The sequence below is a fragment of the Haliotis cracherodii genome, unplaced genomic scaffold (assembly GCF_022045235.1).
Source record: "Haliotis cracherodii isolate W230 unplaced genomic scaffold, xgHalCrac1.p SCAF_8, whole genome shotgun sequence".
Taxonomy (NCBI): Eukaryota; Metazoa; Mollusca; class Gastropoda; order Lepetellida; family Haliotidae; genus Haliotis; species Haliotis cracherodii.
In genome coordinates this window covers 4,518,570-4,534,937 of record NW_027266341.1, presented here as the reverse complement: position 1 = coordinate 4,534,937, position 16,368 = coordinate 4,518,570, and the positions used below count along the sequence as shown (strand labels likewise).

The 16,368-nt window shown below is 39.3% G+C and overlaps 1 protein-coding gene across 1 annotated transcript; it reads right to left on the bottom strand.

The window, feature by feature from the left end:
• Positions 1–4,766: 4,766 nt before the first annotated feature.
• LOC139450657 (piggyBac transposable element-derived protein 4-like) lies at positions 4,767–6,488 on the bottom strand. The gene has a single exon (XM_071232451.1). It carries the CDS (start codon positions 6,486–6,488, stop codon positions 4,767–4,769), a length of 1,722 nt encoding a protein of 573 aa, XP_071088552.1.
• Positions 6,489–16,368: the final 9,880 nt, after the last annotated feature.

Here is a 16,368-nt window from a genome sequence, read left to right as displayed (position 1 = left end):
TGTAAATTTTTAGTTGTGTAAATAGTGATCTGTAAGACACTGCTCTGTAAATAGTGAGGTGTGAGACATTGTAAATAGTGAGGTGTGAGACAGTCTATATGAAAATAGTGAGGTGTGACATATTGTCTGTGTGTAAATAGTGAGGTGTGAGATATTGTCTGTGTGTAAATAGTGAAGTGAGAGACATTGTATTTAAATAGTAAGGTGTGAGAAACTGTGTAAATAGAGGTGTGAGGCATTGTGTGTAAAATAGTGAGGCATGAGACATTTTCTGTGGGAAAATAGTGAGGGGGTAGAAATTGTAAATATTGAGGGGTTAGACATTGTGTAAATAGTGTGGGTTTAGACATTATCTGCGTGTAAATAGTGAGGCGTGAAATGTTGTCTGTTTGTAAATAGTGAAGTGTGAGATATTGTCAGTGTGTAATAGTGAGGTGAGCGATAGTGTGTGTAAATAGTGAGGTGTGAGACATTGTGTGCAAATAGTGAGTCGTGAGACATTTTCTGTGTGAAAATAGGGAGGGGTTAGATATTGTAAATATGGAGAGGCGAGACATTATGTAAATAGTGAGATGTGAGACAGTGTGTGTAAAGAGTGAGGTGTGAGACATTGAGTGCAAATAGTAACATTTTCTGCTCGAAAATAGTTAAGGGTCAGACATAGTGTAAGTTGTGAGGCTTGAGACATTGTCTGCGTATAAATAGAGAGGTGTGAGACATTGCCTGTGTGAAAATAGTAAAGGGTCAGACATTGTGTAAGTTGTGAGGCGTGAGACATTGTCTGCGTGTAAATATTGACGTGTGAGACATTGTCTGTGTGCAAATAATGTGCCATGAGACATTATGTGCAAATAGTGAGGTGTGAGATATTGTCTGTGTGTAAATAGTGAAGTGTGAGATATTGTCTGTGTGTAAATAGTTAAGTGTGAGACATTGTCAGTGTGCAAACAGTGAGGTGTGAGATATTGTGTGTGTGTAAATAGTGAAGTGTGAGATATTGTCTGTGTAAATAGTGAAGTGTGAGATATTGTTTGTAAAAAGTAAGGCGTGAGATATTGTGCATACATAGTTAGGTGTGATACATTGTGTAAATATTGAGGTGTGAGATCCCGTCTGTGTGTAAATAGTGAAGTGGGAGATATTGTCTGTATAAATAGTATGGGTTGAGACATTGTGTGTAAATAGTGAGCAGTGAGACATGAGTGTGTAAATAGTAAAGTGTGAGATAATGTCTGTGTGTAAATAGTGAGCAGTGAGATATAAGTAAATAGTGAAATGTGAGACAGTGTCTGTGTAAATAGTGAGGAGTGAGATATGTGTAAATAGTGAAATGTGAGACAGTGTCTGTGTAAATCGTGAGGTGTGAGATATGTGTAAATAGTGAAATGTGAGACAGTGTCTGTGTAAATAGTGAGGTGTGAGATATTGCCTGTGTAAATAGTGAAGTGTGAGACAGTGTCTGTGTAAATAGTTAGGTGTGAGATATGTGTAAATAGTGAAATGTGAGACAGTGTCTGTGTAAATAGTGAGGAGTGAGATATGTGTAAATAGTGAAATATGAGACAGTGTCTGTGTAAATAGTAAGGTATGAGATATGTGTAAATAGTGAAATGTTAAACAGTGTCTGTGTAAATAGTGAGGTGTGAGATATTGTCTGTGTGTAAATAGTGAAGTGTGAGACACTTTCTATGTAAATAGTGAGGAGTGAGATATGTGTAAAAAGTGAAATGTGAGACAGTGTCTGTGTAAATAGTGAGGAGTGAGATATGTGTAAAAAGTGAAATGTGAGACAGTGTCTGTGTAAATAGTGAGGAGTGAGATATGTGTAAAAAGTGAAATGTGAGACAGTGTCTGTGTAAATAGTGAGGAGTGAGATATGTGTAAAAAGTGAAATGTGAGACAGTGTCTGTGTAAATAGTGAGGTGTGAGATATTGTCTGTGTAAAAAGTGAAATGTGAGACAGTGTCTGTGTAAATAGTAAGGTGTGAGATATGTGTAAATAGTGAAATGTGAGACATTGTCTCTGTAAATAGTGAGGTATGACACATATTTAGAAACCCAATTAAAGCCTTTTCTCGGCTTTCTTTTTTCTAAAAATATTGAAAATTTCATATAGGAGAAAACAGCGAATCTAGTTCACTTAAACATGCCCAAACTGTCCACAGTGTTTCTGTTAACAAATAGAAATCAGTTATTGCTTCAGCCCTCAGGGAAAGAGCTGGGGGCTCTACTGCCCTTCAAAGAGGGGTCTTTCTTGTGACCTTGTGACTCAAGGTAACCCTAACACTGACCTTTGCATTTGCCCATGTAGAATGCTCTTAAATACCTTCTCTGATCCTCCTGGCAGATGAAGCTGAAAATTGGCATGCCATTTCCTTGTGAATGCATCTCATTTTGTTCAAATAAATGTGACTTTATTGGGTGTTTTTCTTTTAATTACTAAAACAATAATTTTACAAAGTGATTGAAATTCTTGTTCTTAAGTCCCACTGGACACAGGATAAACTTTGTGTAACTACCATGAGAAGAGCCAACGTTGTTCATGGCATCGCCATATGTACTCAACATCATTGTCCTAACTATGTTGCAAAAGTTTTGTTTAATTTTACCCAGAATATTTCTGCACCAATCATTCCTTAACTCCCTAAAGACGTTTGTGCCAACATTATGCAAAATTACTGACAACAAATCTGAGCCACCTAAATATGTAGCTAAGCATCCTCCATTAGTTTCAGGTTCATTTGTAACTGCATGAGTGCAAAAACATAGTTTAAGGGTGGACAGAAGGACAAGACCTGATACTTGAGTTCACTTGGACCTTCATTCCTGGTGAGATGATAATATAAAGATAACATGGCTTGTTCATCAAACAGCAGTTTATTCTGAGTGAAACAAAGAAATAAGAATTGAAATATTAACAAGGAACATGTAACAGCTCCTACCTTATTAAACTGTACCATCTTTAATGAAGAGAGAAATGAATCCTGAAGGGGAAACAATCTATTTTCTCCCTGACCATACAATAAAATCAAATGAAGCAAGTATCTCAGTGGTCATACTTTCCCATTAAAGAGTGCACTTAATCAGTCACGTGATATATAATTCAAAAGATTGGCAGTGTTGCTAAATTTAAACATTTTTGCTCATGATTTAAATATTTCAAAGACAGTTCTTAGATAATTGAGGTTAAATGATGAATGATCATTTTATAATCTAGAATTAATTGTCACATAGGTCTGATAAAGTCTTTAAGGTCAGAGGTAGATTCAACATGGTTAAGGAGGCTGTCTCATCTTTATTCATCTTTAAAGAAAAATTAATAATTAACAAGAATTATTCAAACAATCATGTTTGTAAACACAAACATTACATTCGTTCTACCAATACTGTAATTCTATGCTCAAAGGCAAACATTACTGTCATCATAAGCATATTCGAATTCTAATTCCTTATAGTGTGATATAACACATAACATGAAAACCTTTCCTCTCTTCAGTGGAAGATTAAGGTTTGCAGTACTGCATTTTGATTGGCCTTAAGATGAACCAGGTTGCCTTAATATTGTGTTGTATGCATTTTTCAAGACTTTTAAAAAAATACTTTACAAATTTCAATTCAAATTCTGCCTTCAATTTTTGCACCCCAATATCTACCCACTTAGACGGAATCACACCCTTGTCAGTTAAGACAAGTTGTTTGTTGTGTACACAGCTGGAACATTGTTCATTCTCAAAATCCACATTGTCTATTTGAGCATCATATTTATAATTTTTCAGTTATTAGGTACATATTAATGATGAAAAAGAGCACATTTTCAAACTTCAAAGAAAGAAATTGAATCTTTAATAAGCAAGTGTGTGACCCAACATGACCCTTTCACCATGTGTTTGTGCTGTCTTTATCTATATATTCTAAAGGAACTCAGCTTGGGTCAAAGACTTGCTCATGTTCTAACGTTTAGAAAGATGCTTCCTGAAAACCTATAAAATGAGAGTTTCGCCTTTACATTTAGTTTTGACACAAGTCTAATTATGGTTGTGCTGAAATGAACAAAGCAAAGTTCTCATTCATATTGCACACATCCATAACAATTTTTACTGGTGTTGGTCATTTCTGAACCTATGCAGATCCTAAAGGCCCTTATCATCATACCTTGCCCTTTCTAGGAGCAGAGAGAGTGAGAGAGAACCAACACACTGAGGTATTTTTTGACTATCTGAAAATGCTGAAGTTTTGAGCAGTGCATGTTGCCTTTGGTAGATGGGGGATATTTTCACTTTTTGAAAATATGCACTTTTTGTCTCTGAAAAGAGGATATGGATTTTTTAAAATTATTTTCAGGACATCCACTGTCCAACAAACAATGTTTCTTTCCTGTAAAACCAAAGGATGAAATAAGTTTTCAAGTGTTTTCTGGAACAAATTATTTAAAAATATAAATTCCGAACATTCCCCACCCAATCCCAACACTGATTATCAAATGGTCAATCCCTAAACAAAAATATCTTCGCTGAACGTTTCAGCTTCTTCAATGTGTCTACAATTCATCCACAGTCTGACTGTTAGTATTTAGCTAAATATAACATCAAACAAATACAGAGAATGAACAAAACACAATTGTTTTGTTGCAATGTCGGCCCAAAAGATATAGTCATCATTTTCACATGATCGGACAATATCTCAGGAGCAAAAGCATGAGATGAGGCATCTGTTCTACTGCTTTGTGAAGATGCTCATGCAAACAAATGTCCTTCCCCGTCATAGCACTAGCTATGAAGCTTGAACTCAAAGCAGGTGTGGTACCTCTTGAAACATTTACCAACACACAGAGCTACTCCACAGTCGGGGCAACCATTTGAAGTCTGGTGCCGTTGACGAGTCTTCCTGTCTGAACATACAACACAATCTCGAGGTGTTTTCCATTCATGCATTTGCTCAATGAAGTGTCTCCCTCTCATTCTTTCAGGCACAAATGTTGAGTCATAGCTATGGACCCTAGGAGAGGGTTGGCCTGTGTTGTGGTAAATCTCAATGAGCCCTAGCACAACATCGTCCCTGAATGATCTGTAGCTGCCAGCCTTCTCTGTTGATTCCTTGTGGAGGATGTAGGCATTGAACATAGCAACTTCTTTGAGAAAGTCATAGATGATGAGGTAGTTTTTTCGGCATTTGGTCTTGTTGATATACTTTGCTGTGAACTTATTCATGGAATTGACTCCGGTCATAAATTCATTCACATCAGCTACCATCTTTGGTTTCTGGACATCTTGGTGACCTTGTGGACTCTTCCTACTAGTCACCCGTTTATGAACAACCTCGTTCCCATGGACAGTAGACAAATAGTTGACTCTCCTTCGATCACTCCAAGACCTTGAAGAAGACATCACTAAACCAGTGGGTTGATCTTTGTAGAACAATACAGAGTCACTATCAACCTTCCCTGGTGATTTTTGCAATGCCTTTGGAATGTCATCTCTTTTTAAACAGACAGGGCCACAACTCCCAAGTCCTTTCTTTGACAGATATAACGCAAGAGCTGGTGATGTGAAGAACTTGCCATGGTAGATAACTCTGCAAGTGTTGAAATAAGGAGCAGATAACTCTGTCACTACATCCATCCCAAGTCCATTGGATGAAGGTTTTTCTCCGCAGTGAATCTTCCAATTCAGGCACATTCCATTAGTGCTGTCACACAGACACCAAATTTTCATCTCAGAATTCTGGGGCTCTGAAGGCACTAGCTGATTCTTGAAGGTCCTCCATCTGTATCTCAGGCTCTCACTGACACACAGATTTTCATGTGGTACATAATTTTTTAGGCACAGCTCTTTCATGACATCATTGATAGGACGCACCTTAAACATTGGATCATAATCCGCACTTCCTGGCTCTGGACACATGGAATTGTCATTGAAATGTAATATGGACCTCAGGCATATAAATCTGTCTCTGGACATCATTTTCTTGTACACTGGAGTGACATTCAAACCTGAGGTGATCCAGTACTCTGACACATCTGCCTTAACGCACATCCCCATTGACATCTCTAGAGCAACAAAAACCATGAGTTCTTCTGCATTAGTTGGTGTGTACTTTTGAAAACGGGAGAACATTGGTAATTTAGGATTCGCAGCAACAAACTGAGAAGCATATCTGTTTGTCTCCTCTGCAATCCTCTTGAACAGACTTGGTGGGAAGTATGCCAGAAAATAATCTACTGGTTTCCAAGCCACTGTTATTACTCTGCTGCCTGGGACGTCAGTGAACTTCAGATCTAACATTGAATGCATAGGTCCCCCAGCAGATACATTTTCACTTGATACCCAGGAATAAAGGACATCTTCCTCATCCATTTCATGTGCATCCCACTTTGCATCCTCCAAACCATCGACTAATTCCAATGCTGGGTGATCATCAGATTCATTCTCACTATCGCTATCTTGCAGCACAAATGATAAATCAAATACTTCTTTGCCTTCTGTTGACATAGCTTTTGTCATATGTCCCATGCATAGAAGTGAAAGCGCATGAGCTGAAAAAGCAAACAAAACTGTTTATACATATTAGAACTTCCAACACATAGCATCATCGTAATTATGTCTTCATTAATTAGTTAATTGAATTTTTTTTGTATTTGCTGATGGTTGTTTAGCTTTGTCTGTGTACATGGCCAAGTCAATTTGTCAATCAGGTATTACATTTGTATTACTTGCTGTAGAGCTCTGTGGACTGTAAATATCAGGAATGCGAAGAAAACCATTCTCACATTTAAAACTTTCTTTTGTACGGCCAGATTAATAATCACATTTAATATCAATTAAAAATGATCAAAATTGTTTCCCTGTCTGACTTGGACAAATGTAATATGCTCATTGACAACTAACTGTTTGCTTCTGTACAATTCATAACGTCACCTGTATTTCATAGCCAGGTAAACCCCATATATAGCCCTATGTTATGGGTTTTCAGACGCTTAAAAATTATTCATAGTTTTCTCTTTAATCATGTTAACAACTGTAAAACATCTCAATCACTTTTAAAAGACAACTTTCTCTTAAAACCAAGCAATCATCTGAGCATGTATCATGTCTGTGTGATGCTTCAGCCCCCGTTATAGCGTGAATAATCGTGATAAATCCGAAAACCTATGATCTGACAATAATAAAAAACATTAGGCCTAACATTCCATCACATCTAAATAATGCAAAAAGGAAAATTGAGAATTATTCTCATCATCCCCAAACACTATATTCTGACAAAACATTAATAACTGAGTATAATTATAATTTATTTCTACAAAATGTTATACTTAATGTTACAAATAAAACAAAAATTGGTTTGCCTAGTCGCTTTAGTGCCATACAGTTGTCAACTAATGTAATTCTGTATTATTTTGGCCCAGGATCATTTCTGTAAGAATGTTACCAATCCTGGGCGCTTTTAGAACCCCATACAACGACCCCTTCAGCCTTACAGACACCATATGAAGCATAATAAAATCCTCCTCTAAAAGACCATGGTTTTGGCCAGGTAAGGGGGACTGAGGGGCGTACGTAGTAGTGCATCATTTGATATAATACTCTAAATACTGTCAGCTGAGTCTTCTCTCTGTATTCACAACTCAATGAAGTCAACAAAGATTGAGATAGAGAGAAACATGTTTTTTCCCGTTTTGTGAATTTTAGTTTTTGCAGAACAATGAACCTAGCAGCATCTAATTAAGAAAATAGGGCTATATATTGCCATGAGCCCTGTCAAGGTGTCTAAAGAGGAGTGGGAAATTCTTTGAGGAATACTATTTTCAATGAAATGTGTGTCGTTCAAAAATTAAATAACAATATCATTTACAAAATGTGACACAATTCATACAATTACATGTAGTTATACCAACTATTACTATTTAAGAATGTGTCGTTTGTTTATCAATCATTCCGAACCAACGAGCAGAAAACGTCTTACCCGTAATATATGGTATTCCTGAAATATGTGGTTACATAATCACGTTGATGCCAGTCGCCATCTTGTGGTTCGTTCATTCGGAACCGACGATCGGAACTGAATTGAAGTTTATCTCGGACCTCGGAGGCACCATCGTGTGGCAACGTTCAACATGTTAAATTGGGGTCTTTATCTGTGTAGAACTTAATTTATTTGCACGGTATTCAGATTTCGCCAAAGATCAGAATTTGCATGGAGATTCAAGAAACTTTCTTGACAATGCGCATGTTGACGCGTTTTCTGTCTAGCAAAGGTATGGAAATACCAAACAAGAAACTAACGGTGCCCTTGATGTACTCGCGTGTAATATTCTTCATTAAACACCTATGCACCTACTTGAATAACTGTTCCGTTCCGGATTCCGGGTTAGAATTAGCCATAAGCAACCAATGCTTGTCGTGAGAGGCGACTAACGGGATTTGGTGGTCAGGCTCGCTGACGTGGTCATGCTTGTCATCGTTTCCCAATTGCGTGGATCGATGCTCATGATGTCAATCACTGGATTGTCTGGTCCAGACTCGATTATTTACAGACCGTCGTCATATAGCTGGAATAGTGCTGAGTGCTGCGTTAAACAACAAACGAACAAACAAACAAACAACGCAAAGCAAATCATCGTATCCTACTGCGTAGATTGATGCTCATGATGTCAATCACTGGATTGTCTGGTCCAGACTCGATTATTTACAGACCGCCGTCATAAAATTATAGCTGGCTTATTGCTCTACTACCGTAGAGGCTATTTTTAGTAGTGATCTTGAAATGCTCATTACAATACACAGGTGTATCGTTTCACCCCTAAGAAAAAAAATATATGTGGTTCATGTGAAGACAGATCTGCAGATGAGAAAGTTAATATGAGCATTACTATTTATGCAACACTGAGATAATAGACAGAATAATATTTAATGATATTTCAATCATATTAACGCCACACGGAACGTGTGTTGATATATTGCAGTCATTCCACGGTGGCAAGTGGATAGTCGACCAGGCGAACCAGTGGTTGATATCATGACAACGACCTGTGACATCAGGGTAGGATACGATGCAGTCAGCCATGCTGCATAAAACGATCCTCACTTTAGTCGTTCTAGCGACATGCACATGGTACTTAGTAAATATTTGCCAGAATTCTCACGGGAGAACACAACACACAGTAAAGTGGGATTTCATGACTGACTGATGGCGTGTCCTCTTTTCTAACGTACCAGGTTCTTCCAGAGAATAACAGCATATAACGACGAGAAAGATTTCATTTCTTGAAGGTTAGGACTATTGGCTAAATGGTCGATACAATGCCACAACTCGCCGTGCAGAGTTTTCGTCACTTACTCGTACCATAACGCTGATCGTAGATTCGAACCCCTAATTCTACCTGGTTATGAGCCGGCATTCGTCAACACCCATCCTAGTGCATCGGGTTTCATTACAATGGTAAATGTCTTCGACCTGCCTCATTTTTGACTATTCTTCTATATAATATAATAATATAATAAATATGCAGTGTAAAACCCTACTCACTCATTCCCATATTAAGATACATGTATAGGGACACGGGTGGCCGATCCATGCACTATCCATGCAGGCCTAGATGTTACGATGATCACTGGCGAGTCTGCACCACATATCAGCCCGCGAAAAAACACTTTTGGTTAACTGTTCCATCTTCACGAGGCAAGGGAGTTAAATGACTATAAATGACGACTATAAGATCGAGCCTCGCAATTCCAGCCTAGTTAAGCAAGGATGGAAACTGGACTTTTATAGTCAGTTAACGCCCTTGCCTCTGGAAGATGCACTCTTCCTTGGACTAAACTTTTTCTACCAATGCTCTCAGGTATACGGATATGTGAATCAAGTCTAAAATCTTAACTCTCTTGCCTCGAGAAGATGTAATTCTTCTTGCCCGAAATTGTATCTTAGCATTATTTTTAGAAGAAGTTAGTTTTAGTATATAGACTAGTGTTGTGATCTGGACAGAAAATAGTTTTTACCAGACTTGGAGTTTGGGCAAGATTTTTAAATCACAGACTGTCATACCCGGCCGGCAAACGTCTGTACAATTCAGATAGGGCTGTGGTAAGGCCGTTCTAGACCACTTGAAAAGTCAAAACCTCACTGACAATTTTGATATGGTATGAACATGTTCAGACATGTTTAAATGGCTGACGCGTAGTTTTCTTTCCTTGTTGTATTTGGATGTGTTTGACATCTGGCATCTACAGGAACAAGGGAATGGATGATATGAATAAAATAGGCTGACTTTACATGAGCAATTTTGTAACCCGTTAACCATATGGTTGTACTGCCCCTATGACATCTCCTTCAATACGATCTAGGGTCAAATACTTGCTCATGTTCAAAAATGAAAAAAAAGATTGCTTCCTGTAAACTATTGAAATGAACAAAGTTAAGTTGCCATTTATGTAACAAACATGACATTTTCAGTACTGTCTACGCGTCTTCGGTTCCTGTTGGCCAAAATGGGCCCTTGTCATACCGTATCCTTATAAATGGTCCCAATAATTGAGAATGAGTAAGCATTTATGTGACTATGATTAATCCGCTTTATACAATATTCCAGTGATATGTTAGGTAATGGATGATTCTGTATTAAAATCGATTCATTGTTACCCAAATCCCTCACTGTTGGCACGAGATGGCAAGCTGAACCTTTCCTGTGTAAATCTGTGACGGGACTGTGTGTTCCACAATTTCAGACCCATGGGGATTCCGGGTTAGAATTGGCCACAAAGTTCGGCATTTCACAACTTCCCTGTTTTACTCAGTGCCCTGAGGTCATGCGAAGAGACACTGTCTGTAGCGTCTGTCAGCTCAGACACAGTAGAAAGTCCGTGACCCACTGAAACACAACCATCAATTACTTCTTTAGTCAGTAATCAACTTGCCTCAGTGGCGCGCTGTGATCACATATATCAATAAATAAAATCACAATCAACGGTTAGTGACGTTTCATTGATCAGATTTTCAACGCCCCAGTCGAGGGCGTGTGGCAGCACACACATTCGCTTAAACGAATCCTTAATTTCAGTTGTATGCCGATCTCATTAAAATCAGATCTGAGTTCTCGCTATTGCCAAACAAAGCAGCGGTAGCGAAAACTAATTCAATGAGATTGAGTAAATGCACAAAGTATACACAACCACGTTTGTTTCTGTGCTTTATGCTAGTCTTGCTTGTACATGCCCTGCATCGGGTAGTTATACTCGCGAAGGATCATTAACTTTGGGTATTGATAGTTTTCTTTGGTTATTCAATATGTTTTTAATCCCTGGAGCAAGTTTACTGGGTATTATTACACAAATGAGTGGACATTTATTAGATATAAAGTTGTGTTTGTTTGTTTGTTGCTTAACGCCGCACAACTAATATTCCAAAGGTATGTAAATAATCGAGTCTGGACCAGACAATCCAGCGATTGACATCACCACCATCGATCCACGCAATTGGGATCGATGACATGCATCAACCGTGTCAGTGACACTGACCACCCGATCCCGTTAGTCGCCTCTTACGACAAGCGTAGTCACTTTTAACAGCAAGCATGGGTTGCTGAAGACCTATTCTACCCCGGATCCCCCCGTGTCTGAAATATAAAAACAGTTCTGCTTGCAATACTGTAAACAGTTTCAGGTAATGAACTTGTATCTGTTCTTGTGCTGCCTCAAGTGTGTAACATGTCGCATGAACACACCATAGTCTTATTTTTAATTAACAATTAATTAAGTGAGTTAACTCCCTTGCCCCAGGAAGATGTCATATAGGTGCAGTCCGTCCTCTACAATCAAGTGTTTCCATCCCCATTCTATACTTGCCCTTGTAGAATGGAGACAAACACACTTGGTGAACGAGGATGTGCTCAATACGTCGTCAAAGAACATCCACTGACTACTAAATCTATTACTAACGCCTTGTCACTGTCGTAATGCAGAGACAGAATTACGACGACAACCTCATAAAAGCTCAAGGTATGAATATGAAAGACGATCTGTTTAGGTCTCCAATCAACCTGGTCACAGCTTCACTACAACATGGTGAGAGTCTCACAGTTCATGTCTAATTATGGGACGTTTGAATGACGTGCCCCAACACTGTGGTAACCATGCATTGTAAATGATAAGAGGGTCTGCACGGAACTGCACCATTTTAGAATCGGCAGTACTGCTTTAAGAATTCAGCATTTGAAGTGGACCAATGGTTTCTCTAGATCCGCGGTAAAATGTTGTGCTTTCATCATACCATGTATTCAAATACACCATGGCGATAAACACTATGGCACCAAGATCCATGCATGTAACCAGTGCACTATATTACAAGTGGTTTATTTGGTTGATTTTCCCGGACACTGCATGCGTGTGAGAGTTTGGCAAATACAGACCGGCGCTTGTCTACACAAGTAGACGTTTCCATCAATGCTAATGGAAATTAAATATCACCAACTGGAAACCAGCATTGTGTCGACGATAAACAAACACCCAGTATACATTCCAATCATACGTCATGGTATCCACATCGGCTCGGTGTAATTAAGTTGCAAACTGATTCACGCACCGTTGCATTTGATGTACATGTGTAATATACATGTCACAGTGGATAATCCCTAGAGTTTACCTTCGTGTATGTGAATGTGTGCGTGATTGATTTGAGCACAAGCAGTTGCAGGCCCGTCCGAGAGCATCCGTCATATCCACATGAGATCCAGCAGTGAGGGATGTGCAGGGCTGTTGTTGGCTGACGAAAGGGGGATTAACTACTGAGTCTTCATCATGGAGCCTCTAGTGGACAAGGAGAACACAGGTACTGAAGTAGTCACGAAGTTACTGTTGGTGTGCCTATGTCATAACCTAAGCACATATAATGCTATACGTTCTGTTCTATCTACTTTTCTTTTCTTCTATGTCACTCATCTCTATCTATTTCAATCTATCCTGTTTGTATGTGACTGTAACATATTATCTATCACTTTCATTTCGGTCTGTATCTATTTATTGTCTGTCTGTCTATGTTTTATCTGTTTGTCTAAATTTCTCCAAGTTTTGTTCGTTTATTTAGTTTCTTCAGATCCTGGGGTCGGTCGGGTAGCCTAGTGGTTAAAGCGTTCGCTTGTCACGCTGAAGACCCGGGTTCGATTCCTGACATGGGTACAATGTGTGAAGCCCATTTCTGGTGTCCCCCGCCGTGATGTTGCTGGAATATTGCTAAAAGCGGCGTAAAACTATACTCACTCACTCTTCAGATCCTGCTATCCATAAAGAGCCTCTCTCTATATGTCACCAGCGGGGCCCTGATTACTAAATGTCCCCAGCACTCTATTTTGCACTGAATTAGGACGAGTGGTGAGGTTCGGTGACTTGTGACTCGGCGTCTTATCGCACCCCGACGACGGTTTTCCCGCACGCGTGTGTTTATAGACCACCGTGGTGTAGAATATGGCTGACCGCGGTGTAAAACAACATTCATTCACTCACTGTTCTCTATATCTCCACGTAATTATTACGAGGGTAAATCGACAGGTTCCTTGCCTTGCATATAAAATCGTTCCGAATCAAAATTGTTCACATTTGTATTATAATATATAAATTTATATCCCTTGCTCCTTTGATGTCAGTTCGCTTGGCCCACAGTGTTAGCCCTGCCATTTAGACGTCTTCAGCTTGGTCTCCAAAATCAACTCCGTCCTTATAATTACTGGGAAAAACTCTACTGTGATCTCAGTTCTGGGAGGAGGTGGGAGTCAGAAGCTGTGAGCTTTATAGAGGTGGGGGTCAGGGGGCAATGTTAGCCGCAACCTGCACCTGCTGCCACTGTGACGTGTGCACAGACGCCCTGAAGCAGGTGCACAACTAAACCTTCATGTTCCTTCATGATTTTACTTGATAGCTTCTCTATACTAGAGTAGTTATATGTGTCATAGTATTGCCCATCGAAAGTCTGACTATCAATCATGATTATCCGTTACTGTCAAGAGTGAGTGAGTGACTGAGTTGGGTTTAACGCCGCTTTGAACAGTATTCCAGTTATATCGCTGCGTGTCAGCTTAATGTTAGAGGAAAGCCCAGTTACTGTCAAGAAAACAGATGTATAATAACATCGTTGTCGTGTGTTCGTCGCCATATACAAATACGTTAATACACGATAGCATTAATATTTGCACTGCAGACGCATTTCCGCTGCTTCCATTATATATTCATGTCAGAAATCCAGTCAGGTATGATTGTGAAATGCAGTTTAAGTTCATGAAAATATTTGAAACAATACATCGCCTATTATTTTTAATGAGTTGGTTTATAAAGGTTTAACTTGCAATTTATAAGTTGGTGATCTTGGGTTTCACGAAAGTGGTAAAAGTTTAGATTTGCATCACATCGGACATTCCTCCGACATCACGCTGACACGCCGTGATATAACTGTGATACCGTTAAACCAAAGGCATATTTTCTTTGATAGGCATTTAGAAGTTGGAGTACTAAGTAAGGATAAGAATTTTTGTTGAACAATGGTAATAAAGAAGTTGTTCATCCATAAATTCTTATTCTTACAAAGGCATATTGTTAAATGTACACCCACACATATTTGCGGCGAAAATCTTGTGCCGACTGCTTCTCAGGGTTTCGACCAAGGAGCTTCAGGAGCCACCTGTATGTTAACAGCAGTAAATACTAGGGATGGGAGTCGAGGTAGGTTTGTGTCATTAACCACTTTTATATTTATTGAGCAAGAATATATTAAACTCTTTAAAAAGAAGAAGAAACGTACAGGTAGTATGCAGTTCATTGAACGGCATTGTTTTCACATTTGTTAAAAAAAATGGCATGGAGGAAAACAGTAATGCACAATGCACGTGCAAGTTATGGCATTCGTAATTCGTGGTAATGGCTTTTAAAAAGGCAAGCATAAGCCAATATTTTGTCGTTCAATTGTCAACATTTTTCAACTTCGAAAATGCCGAGACTCAGCGGTGCCGATCGGAACATCGCCATTGGGCGTATTCAAAGAGGGGAATCGCAGTCTTCTGTTGCACGCCACTTCAACATCCACTACAGCACCATTTGCTGCCTTTGTGGCCGATACACATGGCAATTCCTCTGCAGACCGTCCGAGAACCGGTCGACCAAGAGTTATCACCCCTGCACAGGATCGCTACATTCGACTGTTCCGCCTACTTCATCGCAATGCCACAGCTATGGAGACTGCTGGAAGAGTCCCTGGTTTGAGGAGGATATCGGACCAGACTGTCAGGAACCATCTTCGCAAGGCTGGAATCCGACCCAGAAAACCAGTTATCGACCCCGTTTTGCAACAGATCAATCGACAGCGACGCTGGCATTGGTGCCATACCTTACAGCCTTGGAATTTGAGAAACTGGAGACCAGTGTGGTTTAGCGATGAATCACGATTTCTTCTTCACCGGCGATATGGAAGACGTGAATTCGACAAATTCGGTGGCGGTAGTGTCATGGTGTGGGAGACTATATCCTGCACCACAAGATCTGACTTGGTTGTGGTACAGGGTAAATTGACAGCAAATCGCTACATGAATCAAATTCTTCAACCTCACCTTCTTCCAATCATTGACCGCAAGAGGATGCTGTTTCAACTGGACAACGCTCCACCGCACACAGCTCGTGTAACGGTAGATGATCCTCTTAATGCCAACATCAAAGTCTTGCCCCGGTTGTCGAGATCTCCAGATCTCAACCCAATCGAACACCTCTGGGATGAACTCGATCGACGTGTAGTCAACGTCAGAACACGCCGCAGTCACTCCCACAACTGGCCAACGTGTTACAAGCAGAATGGTGCAGAATGGCGCAGAATGGCGCAGGACAGAATTCGTACACTTATCCAGTCAGTGCCGAGGAGAAGCAGAGCCGTGATTGCTGCCCGGGATGTCACACGAGAGTTTAGCGCAAGCCTTATCTGACATGACATTGAACAGTTTTCAAAGCCTTTGTACAACGGCATGTGACTATTGTGATCCAAATTTTCATATTTGCATCTATGATGTTAAATTAAATATATCGACTTTATTAGGTACAATAAAATGACTAAAAATCTACCTGTGCGTTTCTTTTTTTCAAGAGTGTATATGAGTACTTATCTAATTGGCTTACACACGTGTAGGTTCGATTAACATTATCTATTTTGGAAAGAAAATAGAATAAAAAGGGTCCTGGCTGAATCATTATCTTTTCGAAAGTCACACTGTTGTTTTCTTTTTAGAGCCTAAACTAAATTGGTATTGTTAACATAAGTAGAAAAACGTACAGATCTACCTTTATTGGTTTTATTTTTCAATCATTAAAAGAAAATGTCAACTTTAGAAGTGTTATTCATGTGATCAGA

Bases quoted from the DNA above. Each gene is read 5' to 3' on its own strand.
- LOC139450657 (XM_071232451.1), bottom strand. From the start codon at position 6,488: ATGTCAACAGAAGGCAAAGAAGTATTTGATTTATCATTTGTGCTGCAA.